This window comes from Anolis sagrei, chromosome X (genome assembly GCF_037176765.1).
Source record: "Anolis sagrei isolate rAnoSag1 chromosome X, rAnoSag1.mat, whole genome shotgun sequence".
NCBI classification, from domain to species: Eukaryota; Metazoa; Chordata; class Lepidosauria; order Squamata; family Dactyloidae; genus Anolis; species Anolis sagrei.
In genome coordinates this window covers 50,018,180-50,043,756 of record NC_090034.1, presented here as the reverse complement: position 1 = coordinate 50,043,756, position 25,577 = coordinate 50,018,180, and the positions used below count along the sequence as shown (strand labels likewise).

The window sequence follows — 25,577 nt, the reverse complement described above, 5'->3', positions numbered from 1 at the left end:
AGGTTTTCATGATCAGAATCACTGGATTGTTGTGAGTTTTCCGGGCTGTATGGCCATGTTCCAGAAGCATTCTCTCCTGACATTTCACCTGCATCTATGGCAGGCATTCTTAGAGGTTGTGAGGTGTGTTGGAAACTAGGAAAATGGGGTTTATGTATCTGTGGAATGTCCAGGATGGGAGAAAGAACTCTTGTCTGTTCGAGGTAGGTGTGAATGTTGCAATTGGCCACCTTGATTAGCATTTAATGGCTTTGCACTTCAAAGTCTGGCTGCTTCCTTCCTGGAGGAATCCTTTGTTGGGAGGTGATTAGCTGACCCTGATTGTTTCTTGTGTGGAATTCCCCTGTTTTTGAGTGTTGATCTTTATTTACTGTTATGATTTTAGAGTTTTTTTAAATACTGGTAGCCAGATTTTGTTCATTTTCATGGTTTCCTCCTTTCTGTTCAGATTGTCCACGTGGTTCTTGTGGATTTCAATGGCTTCTCTGTGTAGTCTGGCATGATGGTTGTTAGAGTGGTCCAACATTCCTGTGTTCTCCAATAATATGCTGTATCCAAGTTGGTTCATCAAGTGCTCTGCTATGTCTGACTTCTCTGGTTGAGTTAGTCTGCAGTGCCTTTCATGTTCCTTGATGCGTGTCTGGGCGCTGCGTTTGGTGGTCCCTATGTAGACTTGTCCACAGCTGCATGGTATACGGTAGACTCCTGCAGAGGTGAGAGGATCCCTCTTGTCCTTTGCTGAACAGAGCACTTGTTGGATTTTCTTTGTGGGCCTGTAGATTGTTTGTAGGTTGTGTTTCTTCATCAGCTTCCCTATGCGCTCAGTTGTTCTCTTGATGTCTGGTAAGAATACTTTTTCCTCAGGGTGGGTTTTGGTCTTTTCCTCTCATGGCTTGTTCTTGGTCTTACCACTCTTCTGATGTCTGTGCTGGAGTCTCCAGTTGAGGTGGTTCCATTCACCTTGGAGGAGGTGGGCTTCGCAGATTCTTTTTTCTGGTCTGCCAGGGTTTTGATTGTGCTTTTTTTTTCTCCCTTGGGTGATGGTCAAAAACAGACCTCACAACCTCTGAGGATGCCTGCCATAGATGCAGGTGAAACGTCAGGAGGGAATGCTTCTGGAACATGGCCAGACAGCCTGGAAAACTCACAACAACCCAATGGTATGACATGTGACAAGCAAAAAATACAAGTGTGAAACATGAAGTTGTGAGAATGCAAGAAACATTGAAAGGCTGAAGAGAGAGTACAAATGAACATATGCAAGTCAACCAGTTTGAGCAACATAGTTGAAGCATATGTGTAAGCTTTATCGTATCAGGAGCGAAACAAGGGTACAGTTGTAATGTATTTTAAAAACAAACACCCAAAAATCCCCACAAAGTTTGAAAACTTGGCATTATATTAAATGTCCTTTGACCAGTAGCTGGCCACTTGGAGTGCCTCTGGTGTTGCTATCAGAGGTCCTCCATTGTGCATGTGGCAGGGCTCAGGGTGCATTGCAGTAGGTGGTCTGTGGTTTGCTCTTCTCTGCACTCGCATGTCATGGACTCCACTTTGTGGCCCCATTTCTTAAGGTTGGCTCTGCATCTCGTGGTACCAGAGCACAGTCTGTTCAGTGCCTTCCAAGTCGCCCAGTCTTTTGTGTACCTAGGAGGGAGTCTCTCATTTGGTATTTGCCATGGATTGAGGTTCCAGGTTTTAGCTTGCCATTTTTGGACTCTCGCTTGTTGAGGTGTTCCTGAGCGTGTCTCTGTAGATCTTAAAAAAACATTTCTTGATTTAAGGTGTTGGTGTGCTGGCTAATATCAGAACAGAGGATGGCCTGGAGATGTCACTTCCTTGGTCCTTTCATTGTTGGCTGCTACTTCCTGGTGGATGTCAGGTGGTGCAATACCGGTTAAGCAGTGTAATTTCTCCAGTGGTGTAGGGCACAGACATCCAGTGATAATGCGTCATTGTCTCATTAAGAGCCTCATCCACTGTTTTAGCATGGTGAGATGTCTTCCACACTGGGCATGCGTACACAGCAGCAGAGTAGCAAAGTGCAAGGGCAGATGCCTTCACTTTGTCTGGTTGTGATGCCCAAGTTGTGCCAGTCCGCTTTCATATGATATTGTTTCTAGCGCTCACTTTTTGCTTGATATTCAAGCAGTGCTCCTTGTATGTCAGAAAACGGTCCAGGGTAACTCCCAGGTATCTGGGTGTGCCGCAATGCTCCAGTGGGATTCCTTCCCAGGTAATCCTCAGAGCTCGAGATGCTTCTCTAAAAAGCATATCACACTCTAAGGATGTGTAAGCTGAAGAATACAAAGAGCAAATGAAATAAATTAAAAAAATAAAGATGCAATTGAATTTGGAATGTAAACAAATGTTGAAAAGACAAAAAACAAAAAGGGTCTATGGAACTACCTGACACAGGAGTTCAAAAGAAAAAAGTAATTGAAATGTCAGACTGCACTGCCATGTATAGATTGAGTTTTGAAATATTTAGCCTTAGTTAATACTTAGCAGCATTGAATTTTTAAGGAGGGGGTTGTCAGTGTTATAGGAAAATGATTGTATCAGTTAGGTTAAAAACCCATGCTGCCTGCCACGAACAACTGGAATGCGAAGAACATGTGCAGATCAGAGAGGAAGCGAGGCTACATGTCACTACCACTACCGTAGGCTGGGTTTGAATTAACGAGGAACAATATAGAACCGGGCTTTAGCACAGCGGGTTAAACCAATAGCTGCAGAAAATCTTGCCGATCAAAAGGTCGACAATTCAAACCCGGGTTGGGTTGAGTTTCCAACTGTCAGCCCAGCTTTTCCTCACCTAGCATTTCGAAAACAGCAATGTGAGTAGATTAAAAAAGTAGGGGAGGGAATAAAAGGCACGCATGCGGACATGCCAGTAATTAGATCGGGAGAGCGTCTAAGGACAACAAAGCTCCTCAGCATGGAAGATGGTGCGACAACGCCTCCCCGTGGCCGGAGTTGAGCACAGCCTCCAGATGCTGGAGATGGAAAAAGATGGGAAGCCTTTACCTCTGTTCATGCACTGTCTGTCTTTGTTAATTGTATAATGGCATTGAATGTCAACGAAAGCCATCATTCTCCCTTTTTCGACGATGAGGTGTAATGAGTAAGTTCAACTCAATTGTAAATAGTTGCAATGTAATTAAAGATAAAAGCCACTCAGTTGGAGCAGGAACTTTTGAAGTCAGCTAATTGGATAAGCATCAGCGCTTTGGCCAGCTAATTAACTTAACAATCTCTAGCGTTGAATCATGCCATGTCACCTTTACCACCTTTTAGTGTCCATCTCTCCTCAAAAGGGGAGGATAAGACCGGCTTGGAACCCAATAAGGAGAAGAAACTGAGCATTGGTGTTTCTGGGTCCGAGTCGGAATAGGAGTGAAGAGGTCAAAGGGTTTGCATACTTACTTTGTTGATCTCCCCAGCCAAAATAATTCCAGTTGCCTACAAGGAAAGAACCAAGAAGACATGTCCCTTTAAGAGACAAGCCCACGCAAAGGAGAGCCAGTCATTTCCTGCTCTAATAACAGGAGTTTGGAGGAACCCTAAAGCTTGAAAGGAAGGGATCTTGGACTTCTGGAGGTTAAAAAAGGATGGGGAGACATGGAAGGGGAAGAAGACACAAAGGGAGAAGGGGAAACGAAGCCGAGGGGGGCAACCCCTATGTCCCCAGTCTGTTATCATTGGGGACAATGGGCGTTGTTGGAACCTAAGATGTAATAAGACCCAAATGAGGTGTGTGTCTCAGTGGGGGATAGGATTATATGTTCAAGAGACAGCCAGAGATCGCAGAAATCTTAGAGTAGTCCTCCAGTGTAACTATGGCGGACGTTGACCATGGAGTCATGCTCTATAATATAGAATCAAATAACTATATATTAATTAATTAATCAAATAATTAATTAATATCAACCAATCAAATAATTTATATCTATCAAATAATTAATATAATTTAATTAATCAAATAATGAATACCTATAAATCAAATAATTAATATTAATCAAATAGTTAATATTAATTGATCAATCTTATTTATTTATTTATTTATTTGTTTATTTGTTTCATGCCAAAAGCATTGCATAAATAAATAAATAAATAAATATGTATAAAACTGATAAAGGGAGCACAAGCAGCTAAATAATTTTAGACCAAAACTGGGCAACAGCAGCCACATTGTCTGTAGCTTTAAACATTAATATCAATTAATATTAATCAAACAAATATTTACTATAAATTAAATAAGCAAATAATTAATATAAATTCATAAAATAATATAAGTTAATTAAATATTAATTATTTTTTCAATTAATTAATTAATTAATCAATCAAATCCACAAAACATTGAGCACTGACTGTATACACACAACCAGGTCCAAGACATAGAGCTATAGGTATGATTGGTCGCTTCTTTCTGACACTGAGCATTTTTTTCTCCCTCTGAAAACTGCACAACTTGTAGCTCAGGACTTATTCCACATGCTAAAAACCCATGCAAGTCCAAGGTATGTCATTTGCGGTGAATTTTCTGCACAGAAAACACTATTTTTTAAACAAATTGACCCAGTTCTAATTTTGCACAAAATAAACTCAAAGTGGCGAAGATTCTCCTCAGTCAGAGATTCTTCCCATTAGAAAACCACTATATTATTATTATTATTATTATTATTATTATTATTATTATTATTATTCTTTCCATCTTTACTTACAGCACTGTGAGCCGGGTACCGGAAGTGGTTTTTCCTGTTCATTCCCAATGAGATCAATCGCATGGTGGCAGGTTGGGGAAAAAAGAAACCGAATTCATCAGCATCCAATAACAGAATAAATTCACACTCAGCCTGCAAATGAATTTATTTCATTTGCATGCTGTTTTTCTACCAAGGCATGGCCCAAGTTGGTTCACATGAAGGAGCATTGAAAAACACAACAAGGAAAGCCAGATGTATGATAATGACAACAAAAATACAATTTTCTGAAACTTTCTATAAATGGGACAATCGTTTTTGTGACGATAAGGCACAATATCGATGTTTCAACAAGGAAAAACGTAACATTATACACCCACACTGGAAACTTACATCATCTTGGTCCCGCATTGCGTTGAGCCGTTCCAGCTCTTTGACCCAATACCGCGCTTCTTCTTCGGGAATGTCTAAAAGACGAGAGATAGAAGGTGAAATAAACAGTACCGCCTCCCCAAGATTGTATTGTTCACGTGAATAGCATTTTATTTCACACTTCTCCTCCATCTCTTGGCATTCTGAGGGAGCTTGCCTACCGAGTGGGAGCTCAAAGCGGGTGTCCAGAAGGATGCGGTGGAATGTGGGGTCCTTGGTCCCGGAGATTTCATTGTCCGTCATGATGACGTGGGAGTCGAGGGTCAGCCACACGCCGGGGCCGTCCTGTGAGGACAGGACATTGAAGGGTGTACGGATATCACAAGACCAACGGTTGACCCAGTAAGGCTTCAAGGCTCATAAGTTAATTGAGTCCTTCAAGGGTGTTTTCCAAGGCTCTAAGTCAATGGGTTTCCCTCAAGAGAACTCTCCAAAGCATTGATCCAAAGGGTTCTTTCAACTGAGTTTTCCAAAGCTCTGAACCAATGGGTTCCTTCAAGAAAGCTCTCAAAAGCTCTAAGAGTTAATGGGTTCCTTCAAAAGAGCTCTCCAAAGCATTACACCAATTCCTTCAATGAAGCTCTCTAGGGCATCCAATGAATTAGTTGTGTTTCTGTGAGTTTTCTGGGATGTATGGCCATGTTCCAGAAGCATTCTCTCCTGACATTTTGCCTGCATCTATAGCAGGCAACTTCTGAGTATGGAGCCCCCGGTGGCGCAGTGGGTTAAACCCGTGCTGGCAGGACTGAAGACCAACAGGTCGCAGGTTCGAATCTGGGGAGAGCACGGATGAGCTTCCTCTATCAGCTCCAGCTCCTCATGCGGGGTCACGAGAGAAGCCTCCCACAAGAATGATAAAACATCAAAACATCCAGGTGTCCCCTGGGCAACGTCCTTACAGACGGCCCTTTCTCTCACACCAGAAGCAACTTGCAGTTTCTCAAGTCGCTCCTGACACAACCAAATCCAAACTTCTGGGTATGCCTTGCTATAGATGCAGGTGAAAAGTCAGGAGAGAATGCTTTTGGAACATGGCTATACAGCCCGGAAAACTCACAGCAACCCAGTGATTCTAGCCATGAAAGCTTTCAACAACACAATGAATTAGCTGCTTTGAAAGAACTCTCCGAGGCTCCAAGTCATTGGGTTCCTTCAAGAGATGTCTCCAAGGCATCCGGTGGAGTCGTTGCTTTGAGAGAGCTCCCCAAGCCTCCAGGTCAATGAGTTCATTCAAGAGAGCGCTCCATGGCAGTCAGTGAATTAATTGCATTGAGAGAACTCTCCAAGGCACTGGACCAATGAGTTACTTCAAGAGAGCTCTCCAAGACATTCGGTGGCTTAGTTGCTTTGAGAGAGCTCTCCAAGGCTCTGAGTCATTGGGTTCCTTCAAGGAAGCTCTCCATGGCAGTCAGTGAATTTGTTGCTTTGAGAGATCTCTCCAAGGCACTGGGCCAATGGGTTCCTTCCAGAAAGCTTCCCAAGGCTCTAAGGGCCCTTCTACACTGCCACATAATCCAGAATATCAAGGCAGATAATCCACAATATCTGCTTTGAACTCGGTTATCTGAGTCCACACTGCTACATAATCCTGTTCAATGTGGATTTTATACAGCTGTGTGAATGTGGGCTGAGTCAATGGTTTCCTTCCGGAGAGCTCTCCAAAACATCGAGACAATGGATTCCTTCAAAGGAGTTTTCCAAGGCCCTTAACAAATGGGTTCCTTCAAGGAAGCTCGCCAAAGCTCTGAGTCAACGAGGTCCTTCAAGAGAGCACTTCAAGGCACCTGGTGAATTAGTTGCTTTGAGAGAACTCTCCGAGGTTCCGACTCAATGAGTTCTCTCAAGTGAATTCTCCAAACCTCTAAACAAATGGGTTCCTTTGAGAAACCTCTCCAAGGATCTGAGTCAATGGGTTCCTTTCAAAAAAAACTCTCCAAGACTCTGAGTCAACGAGTAGCTTTAAGAAAGCTCTCCAAGGCTCTGAGTCAGTGGGCTCCTTCAAGAAATCTCTCCAAGGTTCAAAGTCAACAGGTCCTTTCAAGCTGCTCAAAGAACACATTATTTTAAGAGGGTTCTGCTCTTGGGAGTAGAAACTTGAAGCCCACCCCAAGACTACATTCACCAGGACAGTTGTCTCCCCACAACATAGCTGAGAGGGATCATGTTCAAGCAGAGGTAGCTCATGGTTTCCATTCCAGTGGGATGGCAAATACCATGGTGTGAGTGGCCCTTGTGATCTCTTTTAACCCTAGGATGCCATGAATTCATTCCAGGTTCCAAACTCTGCCTTCAAGGAGATCCCTGAAGTGTGGGATTTTGCTGAGAGCCCTTCTAAGGTTAGCCAAGACCTGGAATGGATTCATTGCCCTCCTGACATGGACATCTCCAAGTCATGGGATGGTACTCACCTCGTTGGACTGCCGGATTGTGCTGAGGGGAATCCACACTGTGCCCACCATGGTGTCCCAGATGAGGCCTTTGTTCCACACTTCGACTGTCAGCCCCAGGTCCAGCCGGTTGATCTCACTGCAAGAGAATCAGGTGCCCCTTTGACTGACAAAATCGGGGAAATTGCAAACCTCATGGAGGCTTATCTCCACATCTCCATCCTAAAACTTTTCAAGCAAAATCCAGGACAACCTCTCCAAGGCACTGAATCCTAATGAAATCTACTTCAAAATACCTCTCCAAAGTACTGGATCCTATTGAAATCCAGACTCCAAAACACCTCTCTAAGGCACTGGGTCCTATTGAAATCTTGGTTCCAAAATACCTCTCAAAGACATTGAAGAAAAATGAAATCTAGGCTCCGAAACAGCTCTCCAAGGCACAAAAGTCTATCAAAATCTAAATGCTAGAACACATCTCCAAAGTGTTGGATCCTATTGAAATTGTGCTTATAGAGAACCCCTCTAAGGCATTGAATCCTATTGAAACCTAGGCTCCAAAACACCTTTTCAAGGCACTGGATCTTATTGAAATCTTAATTCCAAACACCTCTCCAAGGCACCGAAGCCTATTGAAATCTACGTGCTAGAACATCTCTCCAAAGTGCTGAATCCTATTGCAGCCTTGGTGACAGAGGACGTCTCTAAGGCATTGAATCCTATTGAAATCTTGGCTCCAAACTACATCTCCAAGGCACGGGATCTATTGAAATCTTGATTCCAAAACACCTCTCCAAAGCATGAATCCTACTGGAATTTAGTCTCCAGTGATCCTCCAGCTACCCCTTTCAAAGGCTGACTTACAACATGAAATCCTGTTCCCAACATGGAAGATTTCCGCGCACTGCGATAGTCGTACTCTTCACATTCTGGACTTTGAGGGTCACGTAAGTGTTGAATTTTTCTGCCCAAGAGAAAAGGGGACACGATCAGTACAGAGAAACGTCAGGTCGACGCGCCCATTCTCTTTCAGATCAGTATTGACAGCATCTATCGATCCCCCCTACTTTAAAACTATTCCTGGCCACTTTGGTTGCCCTTATCTCTTTGTCGTTTCCAAAAGACATAGAAGAATAGACCATTCTAAGTTTCTGTTAGCAAAGAGAAAGAGGAGAAGATGATAACTCACCTTGAGGGCCATCGAACTTGGCTTTTTTGACTGGAAGAAGAAAAGAAAACAAGGGGTTAGGCCTCAAACATTGACAAATGATTGCAATACTTGCATCATTATTGAATTATTATTATTATTTGAAACACAACAAGATTAGTACACAGCGAACAAGATCACTATGCTGGTTGTTATATTGGATCACACGTCGGACACCTCCCAAGTGGCTAGGACTATGTGATGTATTGGTGAATAATACATGCAGATCCCAGTAGGGTAGCCTTTTTGCAGCTGACAGATGGTGATTTTGTCAACGCCTATTGTGTTCAAGTGCAGGCCAAGGTCTTTAGGCAATGCACCTGGTGTGCCGATCACTACTGGGACCACCTTGACTGGCTTGTGCCAGAGTCTTTGCAGTTCAGTCTTTAAATCCTCATATCGTGTCAGCTTTTCCAGTTCAATCATGCTGTTGCCTAGGTTTGTTACATCGACGATCCATACTTTGTTTTTAACACGATCATGGGGTTAGGAGTATTGTGCTCCAAAACTGTCAGTCTGAATTCGGAAGTCCCAGAGTAGTTTGACATGTTCATTTTCTGTAACTTTTTCAGGCTTGTGATCCCACCAGTTTGTTGTTGTTGTTGTTGTTGTTGTTGTTGTTGTTATGATATATAACAAAATTTGAAATATGTTCCCAGTTCGAAAGTGTTATTTCCTGTATAATTGTGCCACACTAACTTTAAAAGTAGTTGTTATGATCCAGGAACTTTGTTTTTGTGGCTGCCACAATGTCAAACTGGTTGAAATTCAATGAGATTCATTAAAAAAACAATGGGAAAATACGGTATAGCAGGATGTGCCACCAAAAACAAAGATTTTGCAGTTTTTATGATAGAACCATTTAGAAAATGACATTGATAACCCAGGAACAAACATAATGTTATATCTCAACACATAATAAAAGTGAATATATGTATGTGTGTTTGTGGCTGGGGTGTCCACTTCCACAGACAGGCTCCCACTTTCACAAACAGCGACAGCTCCCACTACGCGGGAGACACCAATGGCCCTCCCTCCAACGACATTGCAGGTTATAGTGAGCATCGTAAACATGTCCAAGAGCCCTGCCAATGTCCGCCACAAATGCCACACTGCCCACCACCCAAGTGAAGGCTTTCATACGGGAACAATTCCATCCTAGATTTCATATTTCCTCCATCCCAGACTGTTGCACCTCAGCTAGAGTTCACCTTGCTCAAGCACTCACCAGGAAGCCAGGAAGCCAAGCATAGTAATAAATAGTTTAATGTTCAAGCACACACAGTAAAAGAGTAAAAAATCCAAATATGTAAAGCTAGAAGCCAGAGATGATCTCCAATGCAAAGGTTAAAGCATGAACATTAATCCAAGGTGCAGGGAACAAACATGAGCTTGATTAATCCAAGATACAAGGAATAAAATGTGAGCTTGAGTAGTCCAAGAAACAAAGAACAAGACATGGTAAAATCCCCAAGACTGGGAGCAAAACTTGACTAGAAAATTTGGCCTGAAGCTAAGATAGGACCAGGAACAAGACAGGAGCAGGAAGAAGGCAGGGGCTTCTTGTTCTAGTTGCTGCATTGCTTGATCTGAGACCTTATTGCTATTGAGTTGTTGTAGGTTTTTTTGGGCTATATGGTCATGTTCTAGAGGCATTCTCTCCTGAACATTTCGCCTGCATCTATGGCATGCATCCTCAGAGGTCGTGAGGTCGTGAAACCTCACAACCTCTGAGGATGCATGCCATAGATGCAGGCGAAATGTTCAGGAGAGAATGCCTCTAGAACATGGCCATATAGTCTGAAAAAATCTACAACAACCCAGTGATTCTGGCCATGAAAGCCTTCGACAATACTTATTGCTATTTTTCTCTAATTAAGGACAGCAATGCATGAAAGCATTCCGTTGGCCTTGAGGAGGCTGTTTCGGCCTCGGCCTCCTTTTCCCATGGCTCGGTTTGCACCGGTAATGCTTCCCCCGCAGGAGCAGCCTTGATTCTCTGTCCAACTCCCCCCTTCCTCCCTTCTCTGCCTGTCAGCTTCTAAAACAGTTTGTTTTCACACAGAGAATCAACCAAATCCCCCTCTATTCTCCCAACCGGAGAATCACCATCCTGTTCCAACATCCCATCTGTCTGAGCACCTCCAGAAGCATCAGGCCCTGCACCCCCCAAACCCCTCATCATCATCCTCAGCTGGCTGAACTACAACACTGACATCCCAGTGTTTCTGACTCTCTCCATTGGTGTGGAATTTGCATGACCCCGCCCACTCCCTCTCCCTTAACCCTTTGCTATTATTTTCTATGGTGCACAGCAAATAGAAGGATTAATTAGCAACTGAACATACTGGAGAGGTTTGGGGGAAATTAATCATGATTTATAGGAGTTGTAGGTCCTGGGATGTATAGTTCACTTGCAATCTAAGAGCACTCTGAACTCCACCAACAATGGACCTGGAGCTAACTTGGCACAAAGAACCTCCAAGACCAGCAAAACATACTGGAGGGCTTTGGAGAGATTTCTAGGAGGTGTAGTTCACCTACATCCAGAGCGCACTATGGACCCAAACAATGATGGATCTGGACCAAACTTGGCATGCATACCCGATATGCCCACATTTGCATACTGGTGGGTTTTGAGGAGAATTGGCCTTGAGAGTTTTAGGTACTGGGATGTATAGTTCACCTGCAATCAACGAGTCCTCTGAACTCCACCAAAGATAGAATTGGACCAAACTTGGCACAAAGAGCCCCCATGACCAGCAAAAATACTGAGATCTTTGGGGAAAGTTCTCCTTGAATTGGAGGAGTTGTAGTTCACCTACATCCAGAGCAGTGTGCATATAAACACCGATGAATGTGGACCAAACTTGGCACAAAGACCTGATATGACAAAATTTGATTACTGGAGGGGTTTGGGGGGAACTAACCTTCCTTTTGGGAGTTGTAGTTCACCCACAACCAAAGAAACGGTGACCTCCACCAATGACGTACCTGGACCAAACTTAGCACACAGAACCCCCATGACTAACTCAATCTACTTGAGGGATTGGAGGGGACTGACTTACCATAGTGAGAGTTGTAGTTTACTCTACAGCCAGAGAGCACACTGAACCCCACCGATTATGCATCTAGAGCAACCTTCCCCAACATAACAAACTTGAAGTATTGGTGGAGTTTCAGGGGATTAAACTGGCATGATGGGAGTTGTAGTTCACCCACAACCTTATACATTTTGTATAATTAAAAATTGACTTTTTCAAATAACCCGGGCAACATTGGGCACCCAAGCAAGTAGAATAAGTAGTAATAATTTATTATCCACCTCTCCTTGTGGCTTGATGCCCAGGTTTGAGCCCCAAATGTGTTGGAAGTCATCCCTCTAGAGGGCATTTTGGGATAAGCAAGCATTTTGTGCTTGATGGGGTTACACTCCCCCTGAAGAGAGGGCGGGGGGGGGGGGGGTAATGGGTGATACATAACTAAGGAATGTATAAAATGTTATTTAAGAGACGGTTTTAGTGAACCGCAATGGACTGATTTGGATGACGATTTGAATCAGCGAACTGTTTTAATGTATATTTATAACTGTTTTTAATGTGTGCTAATTGTATTTTGTGTTGTGTTATTATATTTTGTCGGCATCAAATAGTTGCCTGTTGGAAGCCATCCTGACTCCCTCTTCGGAGGTTGAGAAGGATGGTGTAGAAATGTTATAAATAAATAAATAAATAACCGTTACGTGGTGTTATTATTAATTATTAGTAATATATTATATGATAATTAATATAATGTTATTATATTATAATATAATATGACATATTATATTATTACTAATGCCCAGCTTTGAGCCCCAAAAATTAATTGGGAAGTGCTCCTTCTAGAGAGCATTTTGGGATAAGTGTAACATAGTGTTATAATCAATTAATAATTAATATACCATAATTAATATATAATATTATTATCATATCATATAAAACATAATACTATCAATATTCTTATTAATACTCAATAATAATAATAATAATAATAATAATAATAATAATAATAAACTTTATTTATACCCTGCTACCATCTCCCCAGGGGACTCGGTGCAGTTTACATGAGGCTGAGCCCAGAACACAACAATAATACAAGCAATAACAACAACAATACAAGCAATTAAAATCAACAAAACAGTAAAACAATAACATAACATATGTATGTGTGCATGTGTTTATGTATATGAGTGTGTGTGTGTGTGTGTGTGTGTGTGTGGTGCATTTTTGGGGTTTTAAGTTTGTTCTGCTCAAGGGGGTTGTATTTTTAGGGGTGATGAACACTTGCTGGACTGTTAGGTGTATTGTGTTAAAATTTCGTGTCAATTCGTCCAGTGGTTTTTGAGTTATGTTAATCCCACAAATGAACATTACATTTTATTTATATAGATGGATGTATTTATTATGTGTTTATATCATGCTTGGCATTGAATTGTTGTCTGTTTGGAAGCCGTTCTGAGTCCCTCCTTGGAGGTCAAGAAGGGCGGGGTATTAATGCCTGAAATAAATAAATGACGATAAATACATTTGATTTGTTACCTGCCTCTCCTAACTAATTCGGCATTGACATTGCAAATGAATGCAGTTGGACTACCCTTGGAACAGCTATGGCATCCTGGGAGCTGCAGTTTCCCAAGGTTTTTCGCCTTCTCTGCCCCAAAAGCTATAACTCCCAGGATTCCTGGATGACTGGACCAGCAAAGAGAAGATATTTAGCAATATTAGGAAGAATTTCCTAATGGTATGAGCGGTTTCGAGAGCAGATGCTGGATGGCTATCTGTCAGAAGGAATCGGGTTGTGCCTTGCACAAATCTGAGCGAGTCCTTCTCTCGCCTCCCTCCTCGGCTTGCTTGCACGTCGGCTCAGCACAATCCACTCCTTTGCTCGCTTCTGGGAAAACAGTTGACCTACTTCCCAGCCGTCGTCAGCGTGACAGAGCGCTTCTTCGTGCCGAAGCAGGCCAAGAGGCAAAGAGGAAGGCATTATTACCACTATATTGATTCATTAATGCATTTTGCTGAGACGAAGAAGAAGCTTACGAAGAAGAATGACCAATCTCGATAAAAGAGTAAAGAGTAAAGGGAAGATGACTTCAGACGCAGACTGTGGGCAGGAAATCAGAAGACGCTTCCTTCTTGGGAGGAGAGCAAGGACCAATCTCGATAAAATAGTGACGAGTAGAGACATCACGCTGGCAACAAAGATCCGCATAGTCAAAGCAATGATATTCCTCGTAGTAACCTATGGATGCGAGAGTTGGACCATAAGGAAGGCTGAACGAAGGAAGAGAGATGCTTTTGAACTGTGGTGTTGGAGGAAAGTTCTGAGAGTGCCTTGTACCGCAAGAAGATCCAACCAGTCCATACCCAACTGCTCATTAGGGGCAAAGATGAAGTCCTCTGGCCACATAATGAGAAGACAGGAAAGCTTAGGTAAAGGTAAAGGTTGTCCCCTGACATTAAGTCCAGTCGTGCCCGACTCTCGGGGTTGGTTCTCATCTCCATTTCTAAGCCGAAGAGCCGGTGTTGTCCATAGACACCTCCAAGGTCATGACTGCATAGAGGACTGTTACCTTCCCGCCGGAGTGGTACCTATCGATCTACTCACATTTGCATGATTTCGAACTGCTAGCTTGGCAGAAGCTGGGGCTGACAGTGGAAGTTCACGCCACTCCCCGGATTCGAACCTGCAACCTTTTGGTCAACAAGCTCAGCAGCTCAGCGGTTTAACCCACTGTGCAACTGGGTGCTCCGGGAATGCTTAGAGAAGAGAATGATGTTGGGGAAAATGGAAGGAAAAAGGAAGAGGGGGCAACCAAGGGCAAGATGGATGGATAGGATCCTTGAAGGGACTGGCTGGAGCTGGGAGGAGCTGGGGGTGGTCCCGGCCAATAGGGAGCTCTGGCCTGGGCTGGAAGAGACTGAACGAATAAACAACAACAACAAAGAAGAATGTTTCAGAACTGGTGGCCTTCTGTTAGGAGGGGTCAGGTTGTGTCTTCCTAGGGTTGGACTGGATGACTTTTGGGATCTATGATTCAATGTCTTCCTATCTGGCCACATTAGGATGAATTAGATTATTTCTGGAGTCCCTTCCAACTCAATGTCTTCCTATCTGACTACATTAGGTTGGACTAGATGATCTCTGAAGTGCCTTCCAACTCAATGTCTTCCTATCTGGTTACATTAGAATAGCCTCGATGCCTCTGGGATCCCTTCCAGCTCAATGTATTCTTATCTGGCCACATTAGGATGGACTGGATGATCTCTGGGGTCCCTTCCAACTCATTGTATTCCTGTATGGCCACATTAGGTTGGACTAGATGATCTCTGGAGTCCCTTCCAACTCAATGTATTCCTGTATGGCCACATTAGGTTGGACTGGATGGCCTTTGGAGGTTCAATTTAAAGCTAGGCCCCTCTGGTTCTTTCTATGGTGATTTTAAAGCTCTTTTGGGCAGCTTTTTGGGGTGCCAGTCTTGGGCCCATTTCCAAAGCCAAACTGTTCCAAAAAATCCTGGCGGAGAAACAGGTTGGATCCTGTTATAAAACAGCGGCACATGATAAAAGAAAAAAAATAGACTGGCGAGGAATCCAAACCCAGCCTTAACTGTTGCGGAAACAAGTCCAAATCCCTTCTACGAATCCATTCAAACCAACTAAACTTAACATTATTTCAGTTGAAGACTCCAGAGGCCATCCAGTTCAACCCTCTTTATTCTGCCATGCAGGAAAGGCACAATCAAAGTACCCTTAACAGATGACCATCCAGCTCTTGCAATAATAATAATAATAATAATAATAATAATAATAATAATAGAGCAACCCTAGGGGCCATCTTTAAACATCTTAAATAATCTTTAAACATCTTAAAAGTGGAAATATGTATGTGGCTGGGGTATCCTCTTACACAGACAAGCTCTTCCCCCACAAAAAACTATAGCTCCCACCAATCAGGAGACACCAATGGCCCTTCCTCCAATGACATTGCAGGTTATCGTGAGTGCCATGAACATGTCCAAGAGCCCTGCTAATGTCCTCCACAAACACCATACTGCTCACCACCCAAATGAAAACTTTCATACGGGGACAATTTCATCTGAGATTTCATGTGTTTCCTCCACCACAGACATCCCAGTGTTTCTGACTCTCTCCATTGGTGTGGAATGTCCATGACCCCGCCCGCTGCCTCTCCTTTTCTGTGGCACACAGCAAACAGAGGAATTGATCGGCAACTGTACATACTAGAGAGGTTTGTTTAGGGAGAATTCATCGTGATTTCTAGGTGCTGTAGGTCCTGGGATGTATGGTTCACCTGCAATCTAAGAGCACTCTGAACTCCACCAACAATGGATCTGGGACTAACTTGGCACACAGAACCCCCATGATCAAATCTTTGGTGGGATTTATAGGAGTTGTAGTTCACTTATATCCAGAGCGCACTGTGAACCCAAACAATGATGGATCTGGACCAAACTTAGCATGCATACCCGATACACCCAAATTTGAATACTGGTGGGTGTTGAAGGGAATTGGCCTGGACATTTTGGAGTTGTAGGTACTGGGATTTATAGTTCGCCTGCATTCAAGGAGCACTCTGAACTCCACCAAAGCTGGCACACCCGAACTTGGCACATAGAGCCCCCATAACCAGCAAAAAATACTAGAGGTCTTGGGGGAAAATTCACCTTGATTTGAGGGAGTTGTAGTTCATCTACATTCAGAGAGCAATGTGAACCCAAACACCGATGGATCTGGACCAAACTTGGCACACAAACCTGATATACTGAAATTTGATTACTGGGAGGGTTTGGGGGGAACTGGACTTCCTTTCTGGGAGTAGTTTACCCACAACCAGAGAAACAGTGACCTCCACCAATGATGGACCTGGACCAAGTTTGCCTGACAGAACCCCATGACTAACTCAACCTAATGGAGGGGTTTGAGGGGACTGACTCACTACTGTGGGAGTTGTAACTCACCCTAAAGCCAGAGAGTACTCTGAACTCCAATGATGATGCATGTAGAGCAAACGTGCCCAGCATAACAAGCTTTAAGTACTGATGGAGGTTATCGGGGTGAACCTGGCGTAATGGGAGTTGTAGTTCATCTTATGCATTTTGTACAATTAAAAATTGACATTTTCAAATACCTTGGGCAATGCTGGGCACCCAAGCTAGTAATAATAGTAGTAGTAGTAGGAACAACCCCAGGGGCCATCCAGTCCGACCTCCTTGATTCTGCCATGCATGAAAAGCACAATCAATGCACCCCCAATAGATGGCCATCCAGCCTTTGCCTTTTTAATAATAATAATGTCTTTCAACCATCTTTGGGAAGAAGAGAAAGAGAGATCTATTTCTGTCTCCTCCATGCAATCCACAGGTTTGCTTGATCCAGCTCGCAGCTGAACCCTCCCCGCCGACGTCTGTGACTTAATTTTTTTTACAAGCCAAACCCAAAAATAGCACCAATGTGATGACAACCGGGGGAAGGAGAGAAACCGAGACATCTTTTGCTTAAGCTGTAGCGATTCTTTTCCAGGCCCCCAAAGGGTCCAAAATGGCTCTGATTTTGAAGCAGAAGTTGGGATGGCCATCTGTTGGGAAGGATCAGATGGATGGTATCCTCCTGCCTAGCAGAAATGGAGTCAGACTGGATGGCCTTTGGGGTTCTCGTCCAACTCTGGAACTCTTAAACAGGGCTAGGTGGCCATCTTTCGGGAGGGCTTTGATTGTGTGTTTCAATAGTAAAAAGGGGTTGGACTGGATGGCCTTTGGGGGTTCCTTCCCAACTGGAGGAGTCTTTGATTCCATAGCCCTATTCATCTATGAGCCTGAGAATGTCGATGAAGTGGGATTATTATTATTTATTATTGTATTTATTTATACCCTGCCTTATCTCCCGCACAGGAGACTCAAAGGGGGTTAACATAAAAAGCATCAACATACCTTTGCAAACAGGATTAAATAGAAACAGTATTTTTAAAAATTTCCCAGTTAAAAACCATTAAAACATATTCAAAGTTTAAAACCACAGAAAGAAGGAAGAAAGAAAAGAAGGAAAGGATGAAAGAAGGAATAAAAGAAATAAAGGAGTGAGGGAGGGAGGAAGAAGAAAAGAAGGAAGGAAACTAAGAGAAGAAGGAAAGAAGGAAGAAGGAAGGAAAGAAAGGGAGGGAGGGAAGGAAAGGGAGAAGGAAGGAAGAAAGGAAGAAGGAAAGAAGAAAGGAAATAAAGGAAGAAGAAAAGAAGGAAGGAAAAAGGGCAGGAGGGAAAGAAGGACGAAGAACAAGAAGGAAAGAAAGGTAGGAAGGAAGGAGGAAAGAAAGAAAGAAAAGGAAGAAAGGAAGTGAAGGAAGGAAGGAAAGAAAGAAAGAAAAGGAAGAAAGGAAGGAAGAACAGGAAGGAAGGAGGAAAAAAGAAGGAAAGAAGGAAGGAAAGAAGGAAATAAAGGGAAGGAAGGGAAGGAAGGGAGGCCATCTGTTGGGAGGGATTGGATGGTGCCTTCTGACTCTGCGGTGAGTCAATGCTTTTTTAAAATAATAATAGCATTCGTGACCCAAAAGCCTTCGCTGAGTTTGGTTCAGCTCCGCCTTGGCACAGCAGTTTAAAAAGAGAGATATTATATATATATATAGTCTGCATTCAATGCTGTTCTTTCATATAAAGCTCCTGGACCAAATAATAGACCTGTTCTTTACTGAAGCGAAGAGAAGGACTGAACTAGAAATCCCTGCTGGGCTGCTAATGAAACCGAGTGGACAATTGGGTCATTCTCTCATATATATATGAATGACGAGAAAGGAAGATGAATCCAGTAGCCCAGAATTTTGAAAAAGGGCTATTATTGTTCATTGGCACAGCGCTTGGAGAATGAGAAGAAAGAAAGAAAGAAAGAAAGAAAGAGGGAGGACAGGAGGGAAGAGATAGGAAGAGAAGGAGAGAAATAATGAAAGTATGAAAGAAGAAGAAAAGAAGGGGAAAGAGGAGGAGGAGAACACAAGGAAGAAAAGAAATAGCAAGAGAAAGAAGAGGAAGAGAAGAAGAGGAAGAAGAAGAAAGGGGAGGAGGAGACAGAGAGAAAAAGGAGGAGGAAAAACAAGGGGAAGAAAAAAGGGAGAAGGAAGCGAAATAAAGAAGAGAAAAAAGAGGAAGAAAATTGAAGAAGAAGAAGAAGAAGAAGAAGAAGAAGAAGAAAGGAGAAGAGGAGAAAGAAGAAGGGAAAAGAGGAGAATGAGAAGAGAAGGAAAGAAGAGGAAGAAGGAAATGGAGAGAAAGATTGGAGGGGATGAAGAAGGGAGAAGAAGAAATGGGAGGAGAAAAAGGAGAACACAAGAAAGAAGAGGAGGGAGAAGGAGAGAATGGAAGAAGAAGGACTGGGGAAAGATAAGGGAGGAGGAGGAGGAAGGGAGGAAATAATAGGAGGAAGAGAAAGAAGAGAAGAAGAAGAGAAAAAGGAGGGAGAAGATGAAAGGGGAAGAGGAGAAGGAAGGAGGAAGAGAGGACAGAAGAGAAAGTAGGAGTATGAGGAGAAGGAAAGAAAGAAAGCGAAGGGGAAAGGGTAGAAGGAATCAGAAGGAGGAGTACATAAGGAAGAAGAGAAATAAGGAGGGAGAAAAGAGGAGAAAAAAGAAGAAATAGGAAAAGGAGAAAGAAGAGGGGAAAGAAGAGAAAGGAGAGGAGAAAGGAGATGGAAAGAATAAAAGGAGGAGGAGGGGAGAAGAGGAAAAGGGAGGAGGAAGAAGAACACAAGGAAGAAGAGGAAGCGAAAGGAAGGAAGGAAGGAAGGAAGGAAGGAAGGAAGGAAAAGGTGATGAAATGAAGAAGAGTCAAGGAAGAGAAAGAAGTAAAGAAGAGGAGAAAGAAGAAGGAAGGGAAAGAGAAGGAAGGAAGAAGATGGGAAGCAGAAGATAAAGAAGACAGAAGAGAAAGAAAGAGGAAGAGAAGGAAAGGAGGAGAGGAGGCGTAAGAAGAAGGGGAAAGAGGATGTGGAATGAGGAGGAGGAGAACACAAGGAAGAAAAGAAATAACAGAAGGAAGAAGGAGAAGGAAGAGAAGGAGGAAGGAGGAGAGAGGAGGGAAGAAAGAAGAGGAACAGCAGAAGGAAGGAGAACAGGAGAAGGAATGAGCAGGGGACAAGAAAGAAAGGAAAGAAGAGCAGAAAAAAAGGAAGAAGAGAAAGGGAAGAAGGGAGAAGAAAAGAAAAAATCCTTTGGGAGAGGGGGCGGGATATAAATAAAGTTTATTATTATTAGTTTATTAAAGAAGAGGAGGGAGGGATGGAAACGAAAGGAGGAGGAGGATGAGGAGACAGAGAGAAAGAAAGAACAGCAGGAACAAGATGGAGGGAAAGAATGGAGGAGAAAAAAGAAGGGGAAGAGGAGGAGGAATGAGGAGGAGGAGGCAAGGAGAACAGGAGAAGGAAGAAGGGGGAGAAGCAAAAGAAGGGAAAGACGAAGAGAAGGAGGAAGGAGAATAGGAGAAGGTACAGGGAGGTGATAAGAAAGAAGAGAAAGAGGAGGAAGAAGGAAGGAAGGAACGGGGAACAGAAAGAAGAAGAAGAGGAAGTAAGAAGAGGAGGACGAGGAGGAAGAATAAAACAGGAACGAGGAGAAGGAATGAGGAGGAGGGACAGAAAGAAGAGGAGGAAGAAGAAGAAAAGGGGAAAGAGGAGAAGGAGGAGGGAGAAGGAGGAGATGGAGGAAAAGAGAAAGTAGAGGAGGAGGAAGGAGAACAGGAAAAGGTAGAATGAGGAGAAGTGAAAGAAAAGAAGGAAGAGGAAGAGGAGGAGGAGGAAGGAGGAAGGAAGGAGGAGGAGGAAGAGAAAGAATAAGAAGAGGAGAAAGGAGAAGAAGAAAGGAGGAAAGAGAGAAAGAATGAGGAGGAGGAGGAGGAAGAATAGGAAAAAAGAGCAAAAGGAGGAAGAGGGGAAGGAAGAAGAAGGGGAAGCGGTAGCGGAGAAGAAAAGGAGAGAAAGAAAGGAGGAAGGAGATGGAAGGAAAGAAATGAGGAAGAAAGAGAACACAAGAAGAGGAAGAGGAAGGAAAAGGAAGGGGAGAAATAAGGAGAAGGGAGAGAGGAGGAGGAGGAGGAGGAAGAAGAAGAAAGAAAATAGGCAAAAGAACAAGGAGGAGAGGAGGAGGAAGGAAGGAAGGAAGGAAGAAGGAGGAGGAAGAGAAAATAGAAGAAGAGGAAGAAGAAAAGGGGAATGAGGAGAAGGAGGAGGAGGAAGAGGAAGTAGAACAGGAGAAGGTAGAATGAGGAGAAGAGGAAGAAGAGGAGGAGGAGGAAGAGAAAGAATAAGAAGGAGAGAAGGAAGAAGATAAGGAGGAAGAAGTAAGGGGTAAAAGAAAGAATGAGGAGGAGGAGGAAGGAGAATAGGGGAAAAGAGGAAAAGGAGGCAGAGGGAAAGAAGAAGAAGAAGAGGTAGAAGAAAAGAGGAGAAGGAGAGAAAGAAAGAAGAGGAGGAAGATGAAAAGAAAGAAAGGAGGAGGAGGAAAGAGAATACAAGAAGAGGAAGAGGCAGGAAAAGAAAGAAGGAGAGAAAGAAGGAGAAGGAGAGAGAGGAGGAGGAATGAGGAGGAGGAGGAGGAGGAGGAAAGAGAATAGGCGAAGGAATAAGGAGGAGGAGGAAGGAAGGAGGAAGAAAGGGAAATGGAGAGGTGGAGAAGACGAGAAAGGAGAAGGAAGAAGAACATGAGGAGGAGGAGAAGGACAGAGGAGGTGGAGGAGGAAGAGAAAGAGGAGGAGGCTTTGCTCCTCCTCAAGCGGCAGGCGCTCCCATCCATTGACAATTTGCATTTCTGGGAAAAAGACAAAAGGGGAAACCCTGTGTCCGGGAAGAAGCCTGGGATTTATGAATGGAACCGCGTTCCTTTCGGAGGCCATGAATTATTAAAATACAAACCGGTTGGGGACACTGGGCTCTGCAATGGCCCAGATGGCAATCAGCTAGCCGCCTTGAATTTGGGAAATATTCTGCATAGGATAGCCAACAGAGGGAAGACATTGGTCTCCTAAGGAGGTCTCCAATCAAATCTCATAACAACAACAACAATGCAATATATATATATATGGGGTGAACCATGTTAATTCACAGAGCAGGTCAACTGGCACCAAAGAACAACCATCAATGCTTTCCATGCTGATCCTTATTCCCGTCAATATTGCTATATAGATAGAGTGATAAAGATAAAAGAGGTCCAAAGTGCCACCCCATATATAGATAGATAGATAGAGTGATAGAGATAAAAGAGATCCAAAGTGCCACCCCATAAATACATACATACATACATATATATATATATATATATATATATATATCCTCATATTAATATTACTATATAGATGGAACTCTGATCCTTATTCCCATCGATATTGCTATATAGATAGAGTGATAGAGATAAAAGAGGTCCAAAGTGCCACCCCATATATATAGATAGATAGAGTGATAGAGATAAAAGAGATCCAAAGTGCCACCCCATAAATATATATATATATATATATCTCCCCATATTAATATTACTATATAGATGGAATTCTGATCCTTATTCCCATCAATATTGCTATACAGATAGAGTGATAGAGATAAAAGAGGTCCAAAGTGCCACCATATATATATATATATATATATATATATATATATATATATATATAACTACTATATAGATGGAACGACGGAGAGGAAGGATGCCCAAAGTACCATCTGTTTGCCCCATATGTCTCCTTATATCACTCCTATATAGATGGAGCGATGGAGAGAAGGATGCTCAAAGTGCCGTCCCTTTACATCCCCTATTGCCCCCTATATTCCTAAATACGTACATGGAGACGAAGGATGCCCAAAGTCCCGCCCCTATGCTCCATATGTCTCCAATATATACCCCTATATCAACATTTCTATATAGATGGGAGTGACAGATAAAGGATGCTCAAAGTGCCATCCCTTTGCCCCATATGTCTCCAATATATATCCCTATATCAATATCCCCATATAGTTGGGAGTGACAGCTAAAGGATGCCCAAAGTGCCATCCCTTTGCCCCATATGTCTCCAACATATATCCCTATATCAATATTCCCATATAGACGGGAGTGATAGAGACAAAGGTTGCCCAAAGTGCCAGCCCTTTGCCCCATTATGCCTCCAATATATTTCCGTATATCATCAATATTTCTACATAGATGGGAGTGACAGATAAAGTGTCACCCCTTTGCCCCTTATATCTCCAATATTTATCCGTATAACAATATTCCTATATAGATGCCCAAGGAGCACTCTCTTTGCCATTGGATCCCTATATTCATATACATTCATATATATAAGATGATGGTGGTGGTGGTGATTATGATATCTTTAGGAATGTACAGAGAGCAATGGAGAAGGAGGATGCCATTATTATTATTATTATTATTATTATTATTATTATTATTATTATTAGATGAAGGTGAGGGTGGTGATGCAAAGTCTCGGCATTGATTCTGCCTATATCTTTAGGGATGGAAAAGGAAGATGCTCATGAAAGCACTGGCTGCCTTACCTCCGACACAAAGCAGAGACATGGCTCGTCCTCTCTTTCTTCTCTTCCTTTTTCCTCTTCCCTTCTTCCTGCTAGTCCGAGTCTTCTTGCGCTGCAAGGATGGTGAAAGCGGGCATCTTTCTCCCTCTGAGACCAAGGCTTGCTAGCAGCCAGCCATTTTGCCCATAGGCAGCTCCTGACGTCAAGCTGATGAAAGAAAGGAGGAGAAGAGGAAGGAGGGAATGAAACAGAGTGGGGAAAGGAGGGGGAAAGGGTGGGCTCACCTCATTGGGTGGTATTTTGGCATCGGAAAGGAGCCTGATGTGCGCCTGGCGCACCCCAAAAAGCAAAAGAAATCCCGTTAAAACCAACAAAACATCATTACTATTCAGGAAGGATAATGGCAAGCCATGCCCGGCATCATCATCATCATCAAAGTAGTCGGATGAGCTTTGCTCCCATTGCTGTTTCCAATAAAAACTTCAAAATATTATAATTCTAATTATAATTAAATATACTAACTGTAGAATCAATAATACAATTCAATGTCTATATATATAATACAATTAAATATAATACAAATATAGATATTTTAATAACAATATATTATATTGTGTTGTTAAAATATCTATATTTGTATTATATTTAATTGCATATATATATATATATATATATATATATATATATATATAATTGTATTATTAATTCTACTGTAAACCACCTTGAGTCGGTTTCCCGAGGCCCTCATCACCCAGGAGTTATAGTTTTCCAAGGTTTTCTACACCCCGGGCAGAATCAATAATACAATTAAGTGTCTATATATATAATACAATTCAATATAATACAAATATAGATATTTTAACAACTCAATATATTATATTGTGTTGTTAAAATATCTATATTTGTATTATATTTAATTGTTATATATATATAATTGTATTATTGATTCTACTGTAAACTGCCTTGAATCGCCTTTATTTACCATTATTTAAATATGGTAAATAAATAAATATGGTAAATACTATATTTAATTTAATAATACTACAATTATTATATTCAATATAATAGTATTATTATTAAATTAAATATAGTAACAATAGGATCTATAATACATACATACACACACATATATATAATGCAATTAAATATAATACATATATAGATATTATAATAACACCATCAAATATAATATTAGAATTAATCATAATAGAATTAAATTAATATCTTTATGCTATGGGATCCTGAGAATTGTACTCTGGCAAAGGCCCCAGTAGTTTGGGGGCCAAGAAGGCAGGGGAACTTGGGAAACTACAACTCCTGGGGTGCTAATGAGTCAGAATTCGAACCCAGGTCCGTGGTTTGATTAGGTTCCGTGGTTTGGGACAGAGAAAGCAGAAGACCTTGGAAAACTATAACTCCTGGGACATTGAGCACCTTGGGAAATTACAACTTCCTGGGAAGCCAATGAAACGTGATTCCCAGGTTCATGGTTTGATAAGGCGCCATCAGTTTGGAACAGAGGAGAAAGACCTTGGGAAACTACAACTCCCGGGGTGCCAATGAGTCGCAGTTTGAACTCAGGACCATTGCTTGATTAGGCGCCAGCGGTTTGGGACAGAGAAGGCAGAAGTCCTTGGAAAACTACAACTTCCTGGGATGCCAATGAAATGGGATTCGAACCCAGGTCCATATTTGATAAGGCACTGGCAGTTTGGAACAGAGAAGGCAGAAGACCTTGGGAAATTACAACTCCCAGAATGTGGAAGAAATTGGGAAACTACAACTCCTGGGTAATGAGGACCTCAGGAAATTACAACGCCTGGGGTGCAGAAAACCTCGGGAAACTACAACTCCTGGGTGATGAGGGCCTCGGGAAACTACAACTCCCAGGGGGGCAGTGAGTCAGGGTTCAAACCCATGTCCATTATTTGATTAGGTGAGAGACCTTGTGAAACTACAACTCCCAGGATGTGGAAGAAATTGGGAAACTACAACTCCTGGGGTGATGAGGACCTCGGGAAACTACAACTTACCAGGATGATGAGGACCTTGGGAAACTATAACTCCCGGGATGCCTGTAAGTCAGATCCATTATTTGATTAGGTGGGAGACCTTGGCAAGCTACAACTCCCAGGATGCAGAAAAACTTGGTAAACTACAACTCCCAGGACGATGAGGACCTTGGGAAACTACAACTCCCTAGATGCCAATAAATTGGGATTTGAACCCAGGTCTGTTATTTGAATAGGTGGGAGACCATAGGAAACTACAGCTCCCAGGATGATGA

At 42.5% G+C, this 25,577-nt stretch overlaps 1 protein-coding gene across 1 annotated transcript in view; it reads right to left on the bottom strand.

The window, feature by feature from the left end:
• Positions 1–23,527, bottom strand: part of UNC13A (unc-13 homolog A) — a 90,625-nt gene extending 67,098 nt beyond the window's left edge. The window contains exons 1-8 of the mRNA XM_060785197.2: positions 23,312–23,527; positions 8,715–8,744; positions 8,390–8,489; positions 7,547–7,664; positions 5,300–5,423; positions 5,100–5,173; positions 4,728–4,761; positions 3,430–3,465 (exon numbers count right to left, since the gene is read on the bottom strand). Coding sequence (XP_060641180.2) covers positions 3,430–3,465; positions 4,728–4,761; positions 5,100–5,173; positions 5,300–5,423; positions 7,547–7,664; positions 8,390–8,489; positions 8,715–8,744; positions 23,312–23,333 — 538 coding nt within the window. The 5' untranslated portion in view covers positions 23,334–23,527. The remainder of the gene's footprint in view (positions 1–3,429; positions 3,466–4,727; positions 4,762–5,099; positions 5,174–5,299; positions 5,424–7,546; positions 7,665–8,389; positions 8,490–8,714; positions 8,745–23,311) is intronic.
• Between the last annotated feature and the right edge of the window lie 2,050 nt (positions 23,528–25,577).